General features: G+C 43.4%; 8 protein-coding genes and 1 non-coding gene across 9 annotated transcripts; 6 read left to right on the forward strand and 3 right to left on the reverse strand.

The window, feature by feature from the left end:
• Positions 1–149: 149 nt before the first annotated feature.
• Positions 150–221, forward strand: TrAFT101_009645. The gene has a single exon. It is a non-coding gene; the product is annotated as a tRNA-Asp (tRNA).
• A 432-nt stretch (positions 222–653) lies between these two features.
• On the reverse strand, positions 654–1,619 carry TrAFT101_009646 (uncharacterized protein; the record flags this gene model as incomplete). Its single annotated transcript, XM_024903873.1, has 2 exons — positions 654–988; positions 1,487–1,619. 2 exons carry the CDS (start codon positions 1,617–1,619, stop codon positions 654–656), a joined length of 468 nt encoding a protein of 155 aa, XP_024761417.1.
• Positions 1,620–2,207: 588 nt separating this feature from the next.
• Positions 2,208–3,380, forward strand: TrAFT101_009647 (uncharacterized protein; the record flags this gene model as incomplete). Its single annotated transcript, XM_066128719.1, has 1 exon — positions 2,208–3,380. One exon carries the CDS (start codon positions 2,208–2,210, stop codon positions 3,378–3,380), a length of 1,173 nt encoding a protein of 390 aa, XP_065984839.1.
• A 1,590-nt stretch (positions 3,381–4,970) lies between these two features.
• Positions 4,971–6,907, forward strand: TrAFT101_009648 (uncharacterized protein). The gene is made up of 2 exons (XM_024900060.2): positions 4,971–5,593; positions 5,661–6,907. Exons 1-2 carry the CDS (start codon positions 5,073–5,075, stop codon positions 6,772–6,774), a joined length of 1,635 nt encoding a protein of 544 aa, XP_024761415.1. The 5' UTR covers positions 4,971–5,072; the 3' UTR covers positions 6,775–6,907.
• Positions 6,908–7,538: 631 nt separating this feature from the next.
• TrAFT101_009649 (uncharacterized protein) lies at positions 7,539–9,258 on the forward strand (the record flags this gene model as incomplete). Its single annotated transcript, XM_066128720.1, has 7 exons — positions 7,539–7,626; positions 7,697–7,726; positions 7,797–7,888; positions 8,353–8,433; positions 8,491–8,619; positions 8,669–8,781; positions 8,832–9,258. The coding sequence occupies 7 exons, from the start codon at positions 7,539–7,541 to the stop codon at positions 9,139–9,141; spliced, it is 843 nt and encodes a 280-aa protein (XP_065984840.1). The 3' UTR covers positions 9,142–9,258.
• A 281-nt stretch (positions 9,259–9,539) lies between these two features.
• Positions 9,540–10,728, reverse strand: TrAFT101_009650 (uncharacterized protein; the record flags this gene model as incomplete). Its single annotated transcript, XM_024906685.2, has 3 exons — positions 9,540–10,123; positions 10,180–10,600; positions 10,708–10,728. The coding sequence occupies 3 exons, from the start codon at positions 10,726–10,728 to the stop codon at positions 9,540–9,542; spliced, it is 1,026 nt and encodes a 341-aa protein (XP_024761413.1).
• Positions 10,729–12,630: 1,902 nt separating this feature from the next.
• On the reverse strand, positions 12,631–14,524 carry TrAFT101_009651 (uncharacterized protein). Its single transcript, XM_024906684.2, has 2 exons — positions 14,150–14,524; positions 12,631–14,092 (listed from the first exon to the last, which is right to left on the reverse strand). The coding sequence occupies exons 1-2, from the start codon at positions 14,390–14,392 to the stop codon at positions 12,785–12,787; spliced, it is 1,551 nt and encodes a 516-aa protein (XP_024761412.1). The 5' UTR covers positions 14,393–14,524; the 3' UTR covers positions 12,631–12,784.
• A 780-nt stretch (positions 14,525–15,304) lies between these two features.
• TrAFT101_009652 (uncharacterized protein) lies at positions 15,305–18,059 on the forward strand. Its single transcript, XM_024900031.2, has 5 exons — positions 15,305–15,369; positions 15,425–15,917; positions 15,983–16,698; positions 16,764–17,908; positions 17,976–18,059. The coding sequence occupies exons 2-4, from the start codon at positions 15,565–15,567 to the stop codon at positions 16,802–16,804; spliced, it is 1,110 nt and encodes a 369-aa protein (XP_024761411.1). The 5' UTR covers positions 15,305–15,369; positions 15,425–15,564; the 3' UTR covers positions 16,805–17,908; positions 17,976–18,059.
• Positions 18,026–18,538, forward strand: TrAFT101_009653 (uncharacterized protein; the record flags this gene model as incomplete). The annotated part of the gene is made up of 1 exon (XM_024909787.1): positions 18,026–18,538. The coding sequence occupies one exon, from the start codon at positions 18,026–18,028 to the stop codon at positions 18,536–18,538; it is 513 nt and encodes a 170-aa protein (XP_024761410.1).
• Positions 18,539–20,396: the final 1,858 nt, after the last annotated feature.

Genomic DNA, 20,396 nt, shown 5'->3' on the forward strand with positions numbered 1-20,396 from the left:
CTTGAAGATACTCTGTGCAGTGCTATCGAGAACGAATCATCGTAACGCAAGCTTGAGAATAGTCAGTTTCTCGATGTACAGCTTATATACACTTTTAATTTACTAGGCTTACGTGATCCGCTACAACAGGCGCTGCAACGCCTGGTACATCTTCCGTAGTATAGTGGTCAGTATGCAAGCTTGTCACGCTTGAGACCCGGGTTCAATTCCCGGCGGGAGAGATCCGCCATGCCTCTAAGAGGCTCTTCTTTTTTTGCCACTTTTTAATCTCACTTATCCCAATAATCTATTTCTTCTTTAACGTCAATGACGTTGAGCATTATTTGTTTGTTGTCTTTATTGAACTCTGTGTCGCTTTTCTAGAATTGTCTTCAAGCAATAAAGCCGTAAGCTGCCATATGAGTATCTTCCACTTATAAATAATAAACGATTAGAACCACTCAAATGTTAATTGTTACGAGATGTTGTTGCTGATTTGAAATATCTTTGTGTATGCATGTATATACGTAAAGAATGGAAGAAAGATACATATCAGCACTGTTCGTTTTCCTTGCTGAAAAGAACCCAATATGGGCGTGTCTGGTAGATGGACATATTGCTATATCGCGCAGCTATCTGTCCTAAAAAGCATAACAGCCATAACGGCGCTTGACTCAGTGGCGTCGATATCCGGCTTGGACCCCTTGGATGTACAGTAGACCCTTGTTGCTGTTGCTGACACGATCTGTTCCACTGTCCCTTAAATACTCAGGCAGATCAGAATCAATGTAGAAATTATCGTTAGTGGAGATACGAGGTGTGCTAAAGTCCTCTCCAACACGAGAAGCCTGTATCTGGCTGCCCAGGTCCCAAGATTGCTGGATCTTCAAGTGCAGTAGATGCAGGGCACCTGGGAGTTCATTGGACATGGGCAGAAAGTCAGACAGGCGCTGGTCGTAATGAAAGATTTGGCCGTCCTCTACCAGGCAGGAATATTGAGGCTCAGCCACTTATCAAGAAATATACAGGAGTTAGAAGAGCTTTGCGTAGGCTGAGGAAATAGATGAGCGGATGGCTCGAAAAGCTTCCCAATCAGGCAATTTCCCTAGCGCCAGCAAATTCTCCGCGCATTGCTCCACCATGGCTGATCTACAGCGTTACTACGGAGTACTGATGGTAGTTTACAGATACAGCCACAGCTGGCGAACTAGTCGACTGAAAAAATTGCGTGTTGAAGAATGGCTTGAATAATTTGTGAAGAACAAGGTCGAACATGGAACTGCTGAATAGATGAGACTCTCCACTGCGCAAGTCCTTTAACTGATGGACAAACATAATTAAAGGTAGCCTTAAGGAAAGTCGTTCCGTTAGCTGCTATTGGCCAAACGGCTCGGGTTGTCGATCCGGGGAACTGTCTCGGTACCAAATCGGTTGGACACGTGCGGTAAGATCTCATCCGCTAGGGCAAAAGGCCCTGGTTTTGATTCAAGAGCAACTACAGACTTACCAATTGCCGACTCAGCAGGTCGTAATTCCAGCTTGGTGGCTGGTAGCCCTACAAGTGGCTTGCTTGAGCGGCCTGTCTTGGTTCGCATGCCAAGAGCTCTAAGAAACAGCTCTGGCGAGTCAGAATCAGCCATATTCTCACTGATGACCGTTTAGCTTCAGCCACACTACACCATGAGCATCGCATAATCTTTCCGCGAGAATAGGGCCAATTATGTAACGTCCCTCCAAGACAAGAAGAGCCTGTTGTCGACTCAGCCATTGGTGGCTTGTTCCAGGCCCACACAGAACGGCGCCTCATAGCCAGCTGCCAGCAATTTCAGACTGTTTGCTACCATCCAGACAGTAACGAGCCTAATTCCCCGGAGTGTATTGTCGACAAGTTAATCCAGCAGCACTGCTGCGTGCGCAAGCGTAGCTGAAACTTCGGCTCTCCAGCTTCAGCCCTGTCAGCCCAGTGTGAAAATAGAGTTCCGCCTTAAGATGGCGGCCACACTCGTACCAATGCGGCGGGATTGGGGCTTTAATTATGAGGACAGGTTTGGATATAATGAGCAACAGCCAGGTACCGCATCTGTGGTTAGTCAACTGTCATCACCCCCGATGTTCCGGATAACTACGATCCATGAAACTCCATGACGGATAGTAACAGCAGCGAATACATGATGGCCAGCCTCTCTCTACGACATGATTAGCTTGAGCAGCGTCCAGATTGCAGTTTTATGATGAAGTTTCTAATAGGAACTCGCTCCTTCGGTGCTGGTGACGACGGAATCAGCCAGACCGATTTGACCATCATCATCGTTTTCTTGTCATTGGCGCTGTACAATGTCATCGAATTACTCTGTATAATCTGGGGCACGTTCAAGAGATATGCCGGGTTATACTTTTGGTCCTTCTTAATTGCGACGCTGGGCATCGCTTTCTCCTGCATAGGATTTTGCATCAAGTTCTTTGGGCCCACCTCGCTGGGATATTTCTCATGCACTCTCAGCTTGATGGGATGGGTAGCTATGGTCACGGGTCAATCATTTGTGCTTTGGTCTCGCCTACACTTGGTATTGAGAAACAAAAGACGACTCAAGATAATCTTATGGATTATAATCTTCAATGGAGTTGTCTGTCACGGCATGATTATCCCGTTGGTTTACGGATCATTCTCGAGCAACCCGGAAATATTCGAAGAACCGTATCAAGTTACGGAGAGGATTGAAATTGTAGTCTTTTTCCTGCAAGAAACTATGCTTTCTAGCATATATATTTACGAGACAACGAAGTTACTGCGGTCGGGAGATTCCCTTGGAAAGAGGCGGTCGATACGTCGCGTACTGAAGAACCTTATCCTCGTCAATATCCTCGTCATCATCCTCGACACAACAATTCTCGTTCTCGAGTTCGCAAATCTTTACAACTTCCAGATATCGTATAAGCCTTTCGCATACAGCGTTAAATTAAAACTCGAATTCACTGTCCTCAATCGCCTCGTTGAGCTAACGGCCGGAGGGAGGGAACCACACGCCAATGGGCACGGTGAATCGTCCAGCGGATCGTCCGGTGGTCGTACTAATAGCGATGCTTCCGATATCCTGGAGAATTTCAACAGGAACAAATATATTTGCGGTGGCGGCTCATACCACGCATATGCCAGAGGTGGATGCAGCGAAAGTTCGGCACAGCCGACGCCGTCGGAGATAGAGAATGGAAACGTAGTTATGATGACGACTGCCATTACTGTCCATCGAGAGAAGGTTCACGATACCGAGATACAATCTCAGAAATCATGCGACGAGAAATCATCTGACGATTCAACAAGTGGAACATCAGAAGATACGGCTGAGAGTAGCACGGTGAAGTCATCATCTCAAACCGATCTAACGAAAATTAATAGCATATAGACGAAAAGGTTATTAAATATAATAGAATTTTGTCCATATAATGATTTAACGCCCAAGGTGGCTATTATAAACCCATTTTAATCTATTAGTGTTACTATACTATAACTTCTATTCTACATTTTTCTACATGTTTCCCATTTGCCCTTCAACTTTTACGCAATGTTAATATTCTGATAGAAGCTTCCTGTTAAACTATTTGTTGGTAGGGGGGTAAAAACTGCATGTTTGTTTAACTGAGATAAAGAGCGATGAGAATATCTGTGGTATAAAATCGCCGAATAGTCTGTAACGCATTCTTAGCTTTTTTTTTTTTGTGCCTACCTTTCAACATGTTTCGTATTCTCATTGTATAAGTATCCGGAATGCACCTAGAATCCCAATACCGGAAGATCCGATCAGTGCTCCAACGCCACTAACACCAATATGCTCTCTTTGACTGAGAGCAGGTCCAATCTAGTAGTTAAGTAATGTTTATTGCCATCATGGCATTTCTCCTATGAGACATCATCATTACGATTACGGGAGGCGTTACATATAGCATCATGCAGTGTCCGACAGCTATAAACGTTAATGTGATATACTGATGAGCAAAAGCAGTAACAAATACCGAGCTGCGGGAAGAACCGAGACATTCAGTACTAGTAGAACCGAGACATAGTACTATTAGAACGTAACTACTCCATTTGACACCGCTTTGGATTGATATCGAGCTTACAAATCATAGATATGCTTGTTTATAATCATAAAAAGCCCCTTTTTGTCGATTTTACTGATGTTATGATGTCGCGGAAATTTTACTTTTAGGCTTATGGAGGGAAATTGCAGCAAGTAAAAGAAATGGTGGGTGAAAGCGAGATAACAGACTGAAAAGTGCTAATAATCTACAACTACCCATGGCAATTACCAAATAATAATAAAAAGGCGGAGGTGGCAAGTGCAACGTTGCAGATGAAGCATAGTGTGCTGTATGTTCTCTTCTGATTACTGCATACATATTCGCGTGCTTTACTAATAGTCGATATCTAGTAATTAGTATTATACTTGTATGCTCTTCTGCAGAGCTGAATTGCTTGATACAATATCTTAGACAGCCTGGCCCGACAATAACGCTGTAGTCAACTCAAGCCATCGAAATTTTTTGGAGGCGAAAATATTCTATTATTACTTTATACTTATAACGATTTTACTTTCTACCTAATTTTGTCTAGGACTTTAGATGCTTCAGCCTGTGCAACTCATACTCCATTTCCCCTCCCTTTAAGGGAGCAATACAGAGTATTGATAGCATGATGTATGCAGCTTAATCGTAAAACAAAAGACTCATCCACTGTCTTAGACCTGTTCACCGACATTATAATAGCAGTGCAGATAAATACACATCCTAAAAAATATCGACGCTCTTATGGCATAGAGCCAAACGATAAGAGAACGCCGATCCAGTTGGTCCTGGAGCCCATCTTGTTTCAGTCAGGCTGGATGATCCCGATGCTAGCTTATTCCGAAGAAACCACGTAGCTATAACCAGTCACAACGTTCCACGACAGCAACACAAGGGCCACGTCATGATGTATGAGAATGCGGGGGTCTCCTTCATTTTGATCTTTTTTAAATCGTATCATCGGCCAGAGAACATATAGCCTCCTACTTCATCTTCCATACCATCTATGTCTCACCACCATATCTATCACCGTCATGTTTGTTGCACTTATTTTTGGCGTTGTTACCTTGATCAGTTTTATCATCTATCACCAATTCTTTCGAAAGAAATATGCCTTACTAAGTCTCCCTCCGGGGCCAAAGGCTCTGCCAATTATTGGTAATCTCTTGGATCTTCCGCCCGCCGGGACTCCCGACTTTCAGCATTGGTTCAAATTCAAAGATCTCTATGGTCCCCTCAGCTCTGTAACAGTGCTGGGTCAAACAATGGTCATATTCCACGATAAGCAAGCAGCATATGAGGTTATGAACAAAATGTCTCTTAAGACTTCCAGTCGGCCAAAAACAGTTTTCGCATACGAGCTGTGTGGTTTTGAAAACTACACGTCTGGTAGATCGTACGATGCAACATTCCGGCTGCATCGAAAACTCATGCACCAGCAGGCAGGTACAAAATTGCTTGCTGCGCGGTTCAATGAAATTCAAGATGTAGAGTCGGGTCATCTTTTGCAGCGCATCTTGGATGATCCTGAGAATCTTATTAAACATTTTAAAACGTAAGTGTAACTATTGAATATTGTGGCTTAGAGAATAATACAGCTAAATATGCAACCAATATGATAGCGAGGCGGGCGCCATTATCCTAAAAATTGTATATGGCTATTCAATCGATCCACACGAAGCTGATCCTTTAGTGGAATTGGTCGAGAAGATGATGGAGAACTTTTCAGCAGCAATGACTCCCATGGGAAATTTGGTTGATATTATTCCTGCTCTTCAGCATCTGCCCAATGGATTTCCGGGAACAGCGTTTAAAAATACAGCCCAGAAAATGAAAAAGGTCAACCTTGACACAGTTAATATCCCCTATACGTTCGTTGAGCAGCAAATGGCAAACGGCACCCATCATTCTTCATTCGTATCAGGTCTGATTGAACGATACAAGGATGATAAATCCAATGTTGGAAAGCTGCACCAGGATAATGAAGAAGCTATCAAGTGGGTGGCAGGAATCCTGTACGGCGGAGGTGCCGATACAACTGCGTCAGCTCTGAGCGCCTTTGCATTAGCCATGGTCTTATTTCCAGAAGTCCAGAAGAAGGCACAGGAGGAAATCGACAACGTAATTGGCACAACTCCGAACAGGCTTCCTCAGTTCGAAGACGAAGAGCGGCTGCCATATATCTCAGCTGTCGCCAAAGAACTGCTAAGATGGTTTTCTGTTGTACCAATAAGCACGCCCCACATGGCCGATGAAGAGATTATATATGGCGCTTATCGGATTCCAAAAGGGTCATTCTTGCTCCTCTCATCATGGTGGTTTCATCATGATTCGCAAACATACCCAGATCCGTTTCGTTTCTCTCCAGAGAGGTTCCTAGAGCCACGAAATGAGCCTCATCCAGATGAAACATTTGGCTGGGGCCGCAGAATATGCCCTGGCCGATATATTTCCAACGATAATCTCTTTATAACGATTGCGCGGCTGTTAGCAACGTTCAATATCACGAAGACAACTGACGAAAAGGGAAGACTTATAGAACCTAGAGTGGAATATATGCCAGGACTAGTTTCTCGCCCGGCGAATTTCCCATATGCTATTGCCGCGAGGAGCCAGAAGCATGCGGAACTCATCCGTTCTATTGAGGTAAACCATCCTTGGGAAAAGAGCGACGCCGATTTTCTTGTATTTGATCGTGATCAGCAGCCTGCAGATGAGAAGATAAAATACTCGTAATAGCTGGGTATTTTCAGTATGTTACCATTGGCAGAGGACAGAAGAAAAACAGGAAATTGCAATTTGACCAATTTGGCGAATATGTCAATCTAGTATACTTGTAGATGCTCCAAGTACTTCTAATTGATTCAAGATTTTTTCACAATATCATTTCCATATTCGGCCTAGAGATTTCGTGCTAGTTATGAGACCCAAGTTGCCAGGCGAGGCTTCGAGGGATTACTCAACAATTAAAAGGCTTCGGTGTGCCCAAGAAGCTTTCTGACCTATCCCTCCTAACAATTTCCCTTTCTATAGACCATGGGTTTGTTCCACGAAAATAGAAAGGTAAAGACATTTGAACTGAGATGCATAGTATACCGCCTCAAGCTCCCGTTTTTTTTTGCACTGACATAGAGGCTGCGTCGAGTAACGGAGCTATTCCAGAGATACTAGGATAAATAGGGCTTGAAGTTGAAATTTGGCACTTTTCCATAGATACCCCATGCCTTGATTAGCTACAAAGATGCCATTTCCTTTATAGATGTACTTCTATTACATAAGTACCTAAGGACTATAGCCTCTTTCCAGGAGTTACAGAAAAGCAACTGCTCCGTAAGATTGTCCTTGGCGGGGAATGCAATCTATAAAACGATTGCTTTGTAATATGCCAGCAGCTGACGGCTATCTCCACAACATTTACGGATTTAAGAACGCGCTTCTCCCAACCTGCCCCCTGCCTTATTACACATATTCAAATGATGCAGTACAAGTATATGCTTAATATGGAGAGCTCTACAACAAGTGCCACCAGCGGGATACCAGCTACGTTTTTTGATATCTGCGTTATCTGCCATAAGACTTTTAACAAAGGTAAGTATTAAATTATGCAACGTCATGTGTCTTGCGCTATCTTAAACTATTAGCTAAAATTGTGCTTCAGAATATTCATTCAACCGTCACGTCTCTTACTGTCGCCGCGCTAAAGGAAAGCGCAAAAATCGGCCGAGATCATGTCGCCGTTGCTATGTGTCAAAAACCAGGTGCAGTCTCGCACAACCTCAATGTAGTCGGTGCCAGGCTCAAGGATCAGAATGCATTTATGATGGACTCCTTCAACAGCAGTCAACAGAAAGTAAATCCAATTTACAGCAACAGAAGTCAGATTTGACGACTGGTTTGCCGCAGAATATATCTTTTACAACGGGCACGCTATCTTCGGACTACACGGCAGGTTCATTTAATGCATCTTCCAGTTCATCGGATGTGCAGCAATCCACACACGGATGGAATGCAAACTACTTGCATTCCGCGAGAGATCCATTTTTCAACAGTACTAATCAATGGCAAACCGCTCCAGATTTCAGCTCCTATACTCTCAATGACGTTGATGTAGCCCAATCTAGAACTTCAACGGAATTGATGCAAACATATCAAGTGTATACCACATCGAAATTTGCGGCTAGTCTTCTCTCGCAGGCCATATCTGCCTTTCCACAGATGATGTTGCGCCGACAGACATTCCCACCCTTCATACACGCTCACTGGCATTTGCCCTCATTGCCAGAAACCTTAGCAAATTGCATGAGCATCGCACAGCTTTTCGCCACTCGGACGGCTGAAACAAGACCATTCCTTTGGCGAACGATTGGGGTCGAAGTTAAGCGTCTGCAAGATGAGGTACACTCCCACAAGTGGCTTTCTACAACTCTGAGCAATTAGACTGATATCGCGAAGGTGGAATCTGCGACGCTACTTAATCTTCAAAATGCCCTGCAATCTATTATACTCTTTGTCATCATGGCAATTGTAGACCAAGATTCCGGTACTTTATCTTTGGCGCCAAATTTTTTCCAAGTATTCAAAGTATGGGTTGGTTGAAAAATATTTCTAGGGCCTGGACTAATTTCTACAGGTCCTGTGTGGCCGGTCTCGCGATCTTCTTGGAGGCAGCTGTTTTGTATATCCAGGAGAAGTATTGCCAAATACAACTTGGGAAGACTGGATCTATGCCGAAACTCGACGACGGTATGTCAGCACGAGCAATTGTTCAACCGCAGATATTAACCCCATTTTAGAATCATATGCGTCTGGTTTTTGATAAGTCGCATTCTTTCTATACAATCTGGCGGCAGCTCCATGCCTGAATACCCAATGAGCTTACTGCCTGTAGTCTCTAATAAAACGCTCTGGGAAGCTCGCAGTATTACAGAGTGGGAAACTGAAAAGGCATTATATGACGCAAGCGACCCTATGACATCGTTTGATGAGCTTGTCAACGCAAAGAGGAAGTCAAATCAACCATACTATCGACGAAAACTGGAAACATGGGACGCAGGGGCAGACAAGATGGCTATTATGCTGAATATTGCGGCGGAATTGATGTAGAGTGTGAGACATAAAATACTTACATCTTCCACTTAACCACGGAAGGGATTTCTCGCAAAATTAGGTAGCATATCTGTGTCTTTATTTAGATGCTGCGCGTCCTTAGGCTAACTCAAGGTAAATATGTTAATTTTGTATCTCTTTGGTCACAGAACGGCATCCCTCTGTATGGAGTTTCTATATAACTGTTTAGGAGTATCCGCAGTTTAACACGCATATATTCCTGAGAGAAATGAAGTATTTAAGTGTGCCTACGTATATACATGTGAATATTTTTAAGTACAATATTGAGGCTTGTTTATTACTGTATACACATGTCTTTCGATATTTGTAAAGTTCAAGTCTATTATGATACCTATTTATTTTACATGTATTAAAGCTTGATCTCAATAAACCGCTCACTTCCGCCCAATCAGCTCCAGATATTGTCCAGCAATACTCAATACTTGTTCTTCAAACGATTTGAAGGTAATGCCAAATGTTTTTTCGGCCTTGGTACTGTCAATCCTAACTTTAAGACTCTTCGGCCGCTCTGTAGTATCGACCTTGAAGATACCTTCGGCACATTCCTTTGGATAATGTTTCTTGATAATGTCAAAAGATTGCTCCCATTCCATATTTTCAAGAGAGTGTGAGTTAGACAGATAGTCTTCATTGCCAGGAATAGCAGGATCAAGAGATCGGACATGCATCAACGCCACGTCGTCGACATGGACTGGGCAACACATGGTTGGTTCAGGCTGCGGATGGCCTACCAAGGGGCCTAATAGCGTGCCGTTGGGACCTCTGAAAAGGTCCTCTGGCCTTGTGGCAGTATCATCTCGACCAAGCACAAAAACTGGCTCAATGGTAATTAGATCGAATGACGGCTTATGTTTGGCCATCCACTCTTTGGTAGCCTCAAAAGCCAAAGCCTTTGAAGCAGCGTATGCTGCCAACCAGTTGGGGTATGGCCCAACAGTAACGGCGCTACGATGGGTCTCTGTAGAATAAAACAGGTATGTTAGCAAAGTCATTTTTGCGCAGTGTAATACATACCATCAACAACAGCATCTGTGCCTGCGACAGCAAAGCCAGCGATTGAAAGATAGGACCCGGTGATAACAACTCTTTCGATGCCTTGAATAGCGGCTGCAGAGTCTAATATGCCAGTGCTCCCTTTAATTGCTGGTTGAATATAATTGGATTCAAATTCGCTTTCGAGGAGATCAGGAGAGGCAAAAGGCGATGCCACATGCACAACGTATTTCACTCCTTTGACAGCATCATCATAGGCGCCCAATATAGTGATATCGGGGACAATAATGTATTCTATCTGAGACTCATACTGGGCAATAGGTTTTATAGCTTTAATCTTTTCGGATCCTGTAGCGTTCCTAACCGCGGCGCGGACTTTGTAACCCGCTTTCAAAAGAAAGATTAGAGTTCGAAAGCCAATAAAGCCCGTAGCTCCAGTAAGCTGTCACTTGATGAGTAAACGTTCTGGTTTTCGTGCATGTCAAATTCTTATGAGGCCAACTCATATTCTAATGATAAGAATATTGAATAGAAAGAAGATATACTCACAAGAACAAGATCATGGGCCATGACTGTTGTAGAGTGAGTAATGAGTGCTGCTGTTGTTTAACCTGTGTACATTCTCTGGACTACGACTAGATGACGCAGACTCTTTATATTTATCTCAACACTATGACTTAATAACCGTTTAGTAATACTGCGGATAGCCGGAATATTTCATTATATGTGAACACTACAGTGCATTATGAATCATCGCAAGGATGGCTAAAGTTGTCTCGGTGGGGTTCCAAGCAAACTTTGCCGAGTCTGCGACGGAGCGACTGAGGTTTCCTATTGTGAATCCTTCCAGCAGGATTTATTTGCTTCGTGTTCACTATCTTGGTTCAATGCGATGTTCGGCCAGGAAGGCCGACGACCATGGCCGAGTAATACGAGCGACAAATCTAGGCGACCAATAAAGCCGACCAAAGGGCCCGACCAATGAAGCCGACCAAATGAACCGATCAATATAGCAGACCTATAATACGACAACTCCTCAAAGCAGAATCACATGTCTCTCCAATAGAACTAAGCATATAATACATCCACATGAACGATCATTATTTACTGCTTACATGCCGCAAGGGCGCCAACTAGTTTAAATTTGAGACAGCAAGAATTTATTTTATTAACAAATATGTCATTTATTACCTACCTATCATCGTTAGAAGACAGCATCGGGAAATTTTCAGACTTAATTACGTTATTTCGGCTCACTCATACATAAGACGCAGTACGTTACGTTTTCAGAACAGCTTTAATGCGAGTTTTCGCTGTTAACCTTGTTAACGTGTTTTAACCTTAACGCCGATGGCGATATGGCAGAAAACTCCGACCCCTTTGTGATACCGACCCACAGCTGATGGACTTAGTTACAAAGTTCTTATCTTCCTTGTCATGGCGAACCAGAATTTATATTCTTAAGTAATGGCATTGTCGGCTTCATGTGCTTTTGGAATAGCGTATGTAGCAATAGCGGTATGTAGTTATAGGCTCAAGCCCATAGAAACTCCATCTTTGTCAAAAGCATCCTTTCAAGTCGAGATCCCGCTTAATTCCTTAGGTATTATTATACTAATCTAATTAATAATATTCAGCGTCACATTTTCTCGTGCCTTTCAAGAATTTCTATATGCAACGATTATGTTCTGGTACCCCGAGTTCATGGTACCAATTTTCGTGGGTGCTGCGCTTCGTACAATCTATTACCAGGCAACTATAGAGAATTAATATATCAGGCGAAGAACTCATGTTAATTATCAGAGCATATTTATGACTGAGCTATGGTAGCAACAGGTCTGCTTAGGTTGCTCACTTCCGTTTCTATTCATTCAGTTATGAAGCTCTAATATGTCAGCCGGAATATGTCAGCCGGGGTATCTCATTCTTAGACGGTTGTGTTTGCTTCTGCCCAATCTTTCGCTGAGTTAAGAAGGCCATAGACACTTGAATTGGTGGTTGTGGTATTCAAGCCAAGTGCTTAGCTTTATTGTATGAGAAAGAGTTGCTCATAGGAAGAAATCTACTTGCCCACATGATGATTCCACTCTTGGATGCGCCAAAGTACATACATGGAAATTCGCCACCCAAATCAAGAAAAATTACCTTCGTGGCTTTTACTTTGCCTCAATACACTCCATAGCTAACGTGGGTGTAGGTGCCACATGTGTTCTTGCAAATCTTGGAGTATTGTTTTATCCTCGTTAAGGGCTTCGATGACGCGCACTCAATCTTGCTGATCCATCTCTTTTATGATCCTAGCCACTGCTACCTCAATATATAAACCCGAACGAGTATTTTAATCATCGCCATCACGGCTTCCACTGCTATCTCTCTACCCATTTGGTGGTAAACTACCCAGAGATAACATGCAGCCCTTATCATATGCAGATGGATTAAGTTGCCGATCTTATTAGCGAAGAGAAAAATTGCCACAGCTACTAGCACGGCTTATCCGCCCTTAAAATTATGTGTGTTCATGCAAACCACTATTATTATTTCTGCCCGAACTAAGGCTATCATGGAGCTACTCTCCAGGCTGAATATTAAACTGAGTAAATGGCAGATGATCTCGGTGAGAACTCTGTTAAAGGTGTGATTTCGCTTGAGCAAGACGTTTTTCTACCTCCTCTTCTACTCTAGCCGCTAATCCATTGTGAATTCTCTTTAAGGTTTGGAAAACCTGGTCTCTCGTCTCCATTTCAACGCTGGCAATATCGCGGCCAAGACTTCTCACCATCCTGTCCTGCCAGCCTTCGTACTGTGGATCATCTAAGTGCGTCCAAAAGGTACGTGCAAACATAAGATCCAGTTCTTCCTTCTTCTCGCTTGACTCCGACGCAATCTCAGCCAGCCATTTTTTGTGTTCAGGTGTAGACGTGCTGTCAAAGTTGCGGAACTGCATTTTGTCCTCAGCAGTCATGAAACCTGGGTGAGAGCCGTAGTTTCCCAAGACAGAAGCAGCTCCATCTCGAAGTAGTGGATTAAAAGCATTCTTTGGTTGATTGACCGGAATTTGTTGATAATTGACTCCAAGCCTATAACGCTGCGCATCTGCATAGGCGAAGAATCGCGCTTGTAACATAGGGTCTTCTGAAGGCTCGATTCCGGGAACTAAATGAGATGGAGAGAACGCGGCTTGCTCAATTTCAGCAAAGTGATTTTCTGGGTTTCGGTTCAACGTGAGTTTGCCGAATACCCTGGCACCAACTGTCCCTAGATCGGCCGGGTATGTTCCCATATCCCAGTGTTTTGTCATGTCTAGGATGTTGTATCCAAACTTTCGGACATCTGCTGGGTCAATAACCTGCACTTTGGCTGTATATGTCGGATATTCACCACGTTCAATAGCATCATAAAGATCTCGAGCAGCATGATCAGGGTCGCTGCCAGTCATGTGTGGAATATCTTCGTCAGAATGATTTTTATACCCTAGGTCGGCCTCCAAGTACATGTGAACATATTTAAACGATCCATCTGGCATCACCCATTTATGGGCATGTCCCATATATCCGTTCATGTGGCGATACGAAGAGAAAGTGCCGTAATCGCTGTACAGCCACATCACCATATGGAGTGATTCTGGGTTCTGAATAACCCAGTTCCAGAATCTCGTTTGGTCTCGCAGATTAGAGCGAGGATCCTTTTTTTGGGCGTGTATCATGCTTGGGAATTTGATGGGATCTCGGATGAAAAAGAAAGGCACATCGTTCCATACCCAATCCCAGTTGCCCTCATTGGTATAGCACTTGACGGCAAACCCACGAGCATCGCGAACAGAATCAGCAGAACCACGCTCGCCGCCAGTAGTGGAAAAGCGAACAAGACATTGTGTCTTCTTCCCAATTCCATTCAGCATATCAATACTACATATGTCTGAGATATCATGCGTAACCTGAAAACCACCAAGTCAGTGGGAAAGAAAGCAATGGGGTTAGGTATAGAATTATACCTCGAATTCTCCGAATGCGCCAGCTCCTTTGGCGTGAACAACTCGCTCTGGAATTCTCTCTCGGTTAAGATGCGACAAGAGATCAATGAGTTGGAAGTCTCGTAGAAGTAGCATATTGGAAGCTGTGGGAGAAGATTCGGGCTTTCTTGCTGGGCATCCATTTGACGTCGTATAGAACTTCGGCTCTTTCTGGTGTCCATTATCACTTGCGCCCCCTTTGGGCGCCTCATTGTTATGAGCCATTGTTAGATGTAGATAATTTTGGTTGATCTCAGTGGCTCAATCATAGCCAAGGCTTCAATTGAAGAGCGGAAACACACTTTGAACTTACTCGGTAGATATAGAGAGAGCATATTCCATAGAAACAGATGTACTAAGCCGCAAGTCGGCCGATGTGAGACATGGGTCCACCATACTACTAGAACAGTTACCAACTAGATCTGTAAGGGTAGTACTGCGGAAACAGTGGCGGCGGGACCTTCCATGGCCCCAACGCCGATTCTGGATTCCTCATTACAATATTAGGGCCAATTAAACCAGATGCACTGCGAGGCGATGGCGCTCTCGCGTCATAAAGGCTAGTCTAACCAGTAATAGGGCTTTAACAATTGAGACATATTATGTATGTCTCAATCTTCAGCTTGAGTAGAAGATAAGTACTTTTCTTAATTCAGCGGTGTTGGGTGCCTCGTTGCGTGCTTGTTCAAAGCTCTGATTTCTTTAGTAAATAGCTTCAAAGGTACCAAAAGCGCTGGACTGTTACGCCTTACGTCTCTTGATTTGCTGCAAAATCCGCAGCCCGCACAATACTATATGGTTTAGAATCGCGGCATACGCAAAATAAATTTCATCACTCATACGATGGTACGATACACAATGCTTCCCGGATCAATGAGCTTGCGAGAAAAGGTGCCGAGACAATCAGTGCTCCATAGCGGATATGTATTGAGACAGTAATTAGACTGTTTACGCAGTGGCCTGCCTATCGGGGATTCCCATGACGTTATCCGTACTTGGATGGAGAATGCTTGCTATTTGACAATGGAAGTTAATGGATCCCTCCTTTTGCAGTTACAATTTGTATCATTTATAACGGGTCAGTGACACCAAAAATCTCTATTTCTGTTTCTCAGTCTACTACAGAGAGCTGCAATACCAGCTTACTGCCTAGCCCAAGACAAACTTACTCATATTGACTGTACCAAGACAATTGATCTCTAGTAAGCCATCTAAAGAATAATATTTTCGTGGATTATAGTAATGGAACTAGTGAAGCACTTTCTCAGATTATCATCTGCTCTTTGACTTATTGCTGCACCAACATTTAATCTCGCGAGTTTCTTAGTAGCGCATAATTTCACCTAGCTACCACCGCATCCTTACTGTTAGATCTATCTGCTACAGCACATCACATCATGGGATTAGACAGCGGAATAAGTGAAAGTCGAAATCATTATGAACAAAGGGAGCATGATAGGCCCGTAAAGCCCTCAACCGATGGCATATTCCAGGAGCAAACGTCGGCTGAGACTCAAAGATCCGATAATCATGAAATTCAGCAACTCATCCGCCAAGGCCTGAGATCTAACCCTCGATCTCTACCATCTCTTCTATTGTGGGATTCTGTCGGCCTTAATTTATACGAAAAGATCACAGAGTCTCCTGATTATTATCTCACTCGTGTCGAAGCAGATGTTATCCGCAATAACGTTGACGCAATAGTGCAGTCGATTGGAGCTAATGGGGTTATTTTAGAGTTAGGAAGCGGGTATGTTCTCTAAATGGCCGCTCCAATTGGAGAATTCTGCTGTTATTGACACTATTAAACCTTAGGTCGCTATCAAAGACGTCCATTATCCTTGGCGAGTTTGCTAGACGGGAGATACCTGTGACATATTTTGCCCTTGATCTTTGTGCATCGTCTTTGGCAAAAAGTCTTGAAAGTCTCCGTTCATACTTGGGCCACTCTGCTTTTGTGACCTGTCATCCCCTATGCATGACTTATCAGGACGGTGTTTCTTGGGTGGCGAATCAGCAATTTCTTTGCGGAAAGAGAGTCACAGTATTGTGGCTAGGAAGCAGCTTGGCAAACGAACCAATGAATGACTTCCAGGATCTTGCCAACGGTATCACGACTGCTTATACCAACAGCTCCTCCACGTCAAATATCCAGTTTCTCATTGGAGTTGACGGGAATAAAGATGCCTCTTCCGTTTCCCGTGCATATGACACGTCGGATGGGCTCTCCCGTAGATTCACTCTCAACGGTATCAACAACGTCAATCGTGTTTTGGGCGCAGACGTTTTGGATGCAGCCAAATGGACGTTCGAGGGTGCCTGGAATCCCCAAGAAGAGGCTTTTCACACAAGCATCAAATCTGTGGAAGATCAGGAAGTGATAATCGCAGATGAACGGCTGCAAATTCCGAAAGGAGAAAATATACGATTTATTCTCAGTCGCAAACTCAGCAGCAACCAGTTCGAAGAATGGCTCGCCGGTACAGCGCTCCGAGTTATGACAGTTTGGGAGCATTCTAAGTTCAACTATGGTAAGACAGATAAATCCAACGAGCAAGTGATGCGAAAGCTGTTGCTAACAATCATGTATGTATAGGGCTCTACCAGCTGGCGCCAGCCTCGAAGTCCATGCTCTAACAAATAATACGTTAATGTAAGCGATGTGTCCTAAATAAAAATAGCAAAACAGCAAATTCTATAGTCTACTTTTTAGTTTCAATCATGGAAACAGTTCACAAATATGGCCATATAAGAGTCGACCAGTTTCCTTTTGTCCTTCTAGCGGTTAATAATTGGAACTAAAGGCATTGTTTTATCGAAAGCACTATGATTACCGAAACATTATTTTTATGCCCATGTCCCGCTCATATTGACTTCGGACTTGGTTGTACGATACTAGTATTCTGTACTCCCCTGGATTCTCCTTGAATGCAAGCAAAGTCGTCGTAACGGTCATAAGGATGAGTGTCTGACCTTTTTTTGAGTGCTGCCCCCAAGTGGTGCCCCAGCAGATCGCCGACCACTCCAGTTGGCTGAATGCAGGACGAAAGTGCGGCTGAGATCTTGATACTCCCAAGCCTATGCCAGCCGCGAGTCAGGGGCAGCGATTGAGCAAAATTGGTGCGGGCTAGAGCCGCTAAAAGGCAAACAAACAAGGCATGAGCTGATACATCATAAGCTGCACAGTAATCATGCTTCACTCTTGCACCCGAAAAAACACACAATCAAACACCAATGAGTGAGCGTTGTCCAAGAAGCGGCAGTGCACATCCGAGACATACCCTCCTATCTATCCAATCGAATAGAAATCGTAGTGGGTCAAATATCGTTATATATATTCCCCCAGTTACATTACCATTACTCGCAAGAAGAGAGTTTTCAAGCTAATTTCAGCCGCTCCGTCATCCTTGCTTATCTCTCTCCCGGGTTCATCTTTCAGCTAGAATTAACTTTACCCAGGTGGTAATGATATCACTATCCATTTGACTGGGTTTCTTCTTCTTCTTTTTTTTTCTGTTAACCCACTCCGGAAACAGCGCTGAGATAGCAGCCAAGTCTAGCGATACTGGTTATACACCGAATCCAGCATCTTATATATGACTTATTCACGCACTACTAGTCGTGAGGCGGCTGTGAAGGAGATGGTGAATGAACGGACGAGATATCTTTCGGAAGAGACAACGAAAAGAAGAAAGGATCACACATAAAACTAATGAATAAAAGATTTCATAAATTATTCTAGTGGGTAGTAGATCTCCGTGCATCAGCGGGGGCAGAGGCCACTCCAGCAAATACTGATTCCCCATAGTAAAAAAACGTAGTGGCTACAAAGTATAAAGACAATGTAAATTTCGAGATATGCCATCGCATGGTGCTTCCATGAATGAACAAGCCATTGCCGCAATTGTGAGCAACGGCTGGCCTGGCACAAAGGTAGAATCGGTAACACCTCTAGGAGCAGGCAAGTCGTTCAACAATAAAATCTACTTTCTCAAGATGCAGCACGCCAACAAAATGGCCGCCCTTGGAGAAGAAGACGCCGTCATTAAGATCAATGGTACATTGTACGATGGCGACACACAAAGCGCCATACCAATGGACACGTTTCAATTTACTCACTATGACCTATTTCCTCGAAATATCTTAGTAACCGGGAGCCCACCACGCATCACGGGAATCGTGGATTGGGAGTTCCCCGGCTTCTTTCCGCCTGTCGATGAATTTTTAGATGACTGGCTGGACGGAGGTGATTGGCCCAAGGAGTTTTATGTCGCGTATCTGAAGCGCCTCGAGGAAAACGGTGTGGCTACACCGGCCAAGAGCGTCAGAGGAGATGGTTGGCAAAAATGGCATGGTGGCTGGAAAAGATAATTGTGGATGCTGCGCCTTGGTGGGCATTTGGGAAGAATGATGAGGATCAGGCGAAGAAGATTTTGGAGAGGGCTGGATATGTAATTCAGACAATGTTGGAAAATTTTGAGAGCGTGCAATAATCTAGAAGATTTCCGTAATTATTTTAAAGCAATAAAACCACGGAGCATTCGACAGGATAAGAGACTCATTTTCAAGGCTAAAATCCAATGTAAATGGTTGAATTTTTGCTTATCGCATTCCAAAGAAGAATACATTGCAGAATAATTGTACCGCTTCTACCTTTGAGCACGATGAGAAGTCTGTCTCTGCAGCTAGAGGGCAATACGTCCACTCGAATTTGAAATTGGCAGGTATCACTGGCCGTCGGCTGTTGCAAAAGCGAAATCACAGCGCCATAACAACCGACTAGGTGCAGTTACCAAGGTTACAAAGACAAACTATTTATACGGATGTGTAACTAAGAAGATACGATCTGGGCAGTTGCTACTGAGAATGTTTTATTTTTTTATTTTTATTTTTTTATGGTTTGCTCACAAATGCGGAGGCGCGCGAGACGAACATATAATGCCAAATACTAATTGATCAATTTGACAATAAGCCCTCCTAAATGAAAACAGTAACATAAATATCAGCATTCTTCTATTCTTTACACTATGCTCTTGCTACAACTGAATTTTAACGCTCTGAGCGTATCCGCACAGCACCTCAGGGATTACTTTATCAACGGTCTGAGTTTGCCCGAATCCTCTGGCGAGAAATTACGCTACAATTTTGTTTCAATTTTCGTTTTTTTTTTTTTTTTTTTTTTTTTGCATCATCTTCCCAAGATTTGTATAATGCATACCCTCCAAACCGCGATTCGTAAATGGTGGCGAAATGGGCTTCAAGGTTAAGATTCCGATAGGGATAATTTCCTCTTCTCTAAAAGTATATGTAGGCTATGATCCAGGCCTAAAGGGATTGAGAATAAAATGCGGGCTACCATTATTATTCGCAACTTTCAAGGCAACGTTTGATACGCAAAACTTTTAGACGATACCGAAGCGCAAATTAAAGGTTTCTGTTTTTTTCTTCAAATTTGCGTTGGCATATAAAGGTAAAGGGAAGGTTTTCTTCAATTGTGATGCTTCATCTAACACCATTTTCAGCCAAAAAGAAGGAAAGAACCTTTGCAAAATCATCTGCTGAACCGACATCGCACACGACTTTAGTATGCTGCTCATGAAGCTGTATTGTGATGGTTGAACACACTTCCGGGAAAACCGGATCACTTTGGCGATGGGGAATAAAAGAAACGTGGCAGCCAACTAAAGGATATTGAATAAGCGTTACAGAGCTTTTGAGATGAATATACGCGTGTTGAAAAGCGACATGCTTTAATGCAGTAGTGTATGACGGATCTGTGGATGTAAACTAGTGCTTATATTTCTATCTGGAACCCTATATGACGCCAATAATAGTATCACTGGCTTCTGCGAAACGGAATGAGCCTCACGAACTTATAGCAAGGGCTAATAGATCCAAGATGAATGAATATCCTTTGTCGCTTCATAATTAGTCTCCGAAGTATTACAGGTGGGAATTTGGATGCAATGGGGCCCGGAATAGCTGCAAGCAGCTTGTGGTGAAGACGGGCCTTTTACCTACCCTAGTCATCATACACTGATCGCCTTGCACATAAAATGACATCAATATCAATAGTATAATAAGCAAGCATTTCTGACGGCAGTCTTTTGTGCTCTTTGCACTCACGCGTCGTGGCGGCGTTGGAGCGAATGCTCTAGCTACCTAAGAATCTATAAATACATATGAAGAGGGAAATTATGTAAAATATGTTCCTGTGCATACCATGTAC

The sequence above is a fragment of the Trichoderma asperellum genome, chromosome 6 (assembly GCF_020647865.1).
Source record: "Trichoderma asperellum chromosome 6, complete sequence".
NCBI lineage: Eukaryota > Fungi > Ascomycota > Sordariomycetes > Hypocreales > Hypocreaceae > Trichoderma > Trichoderma asperellum.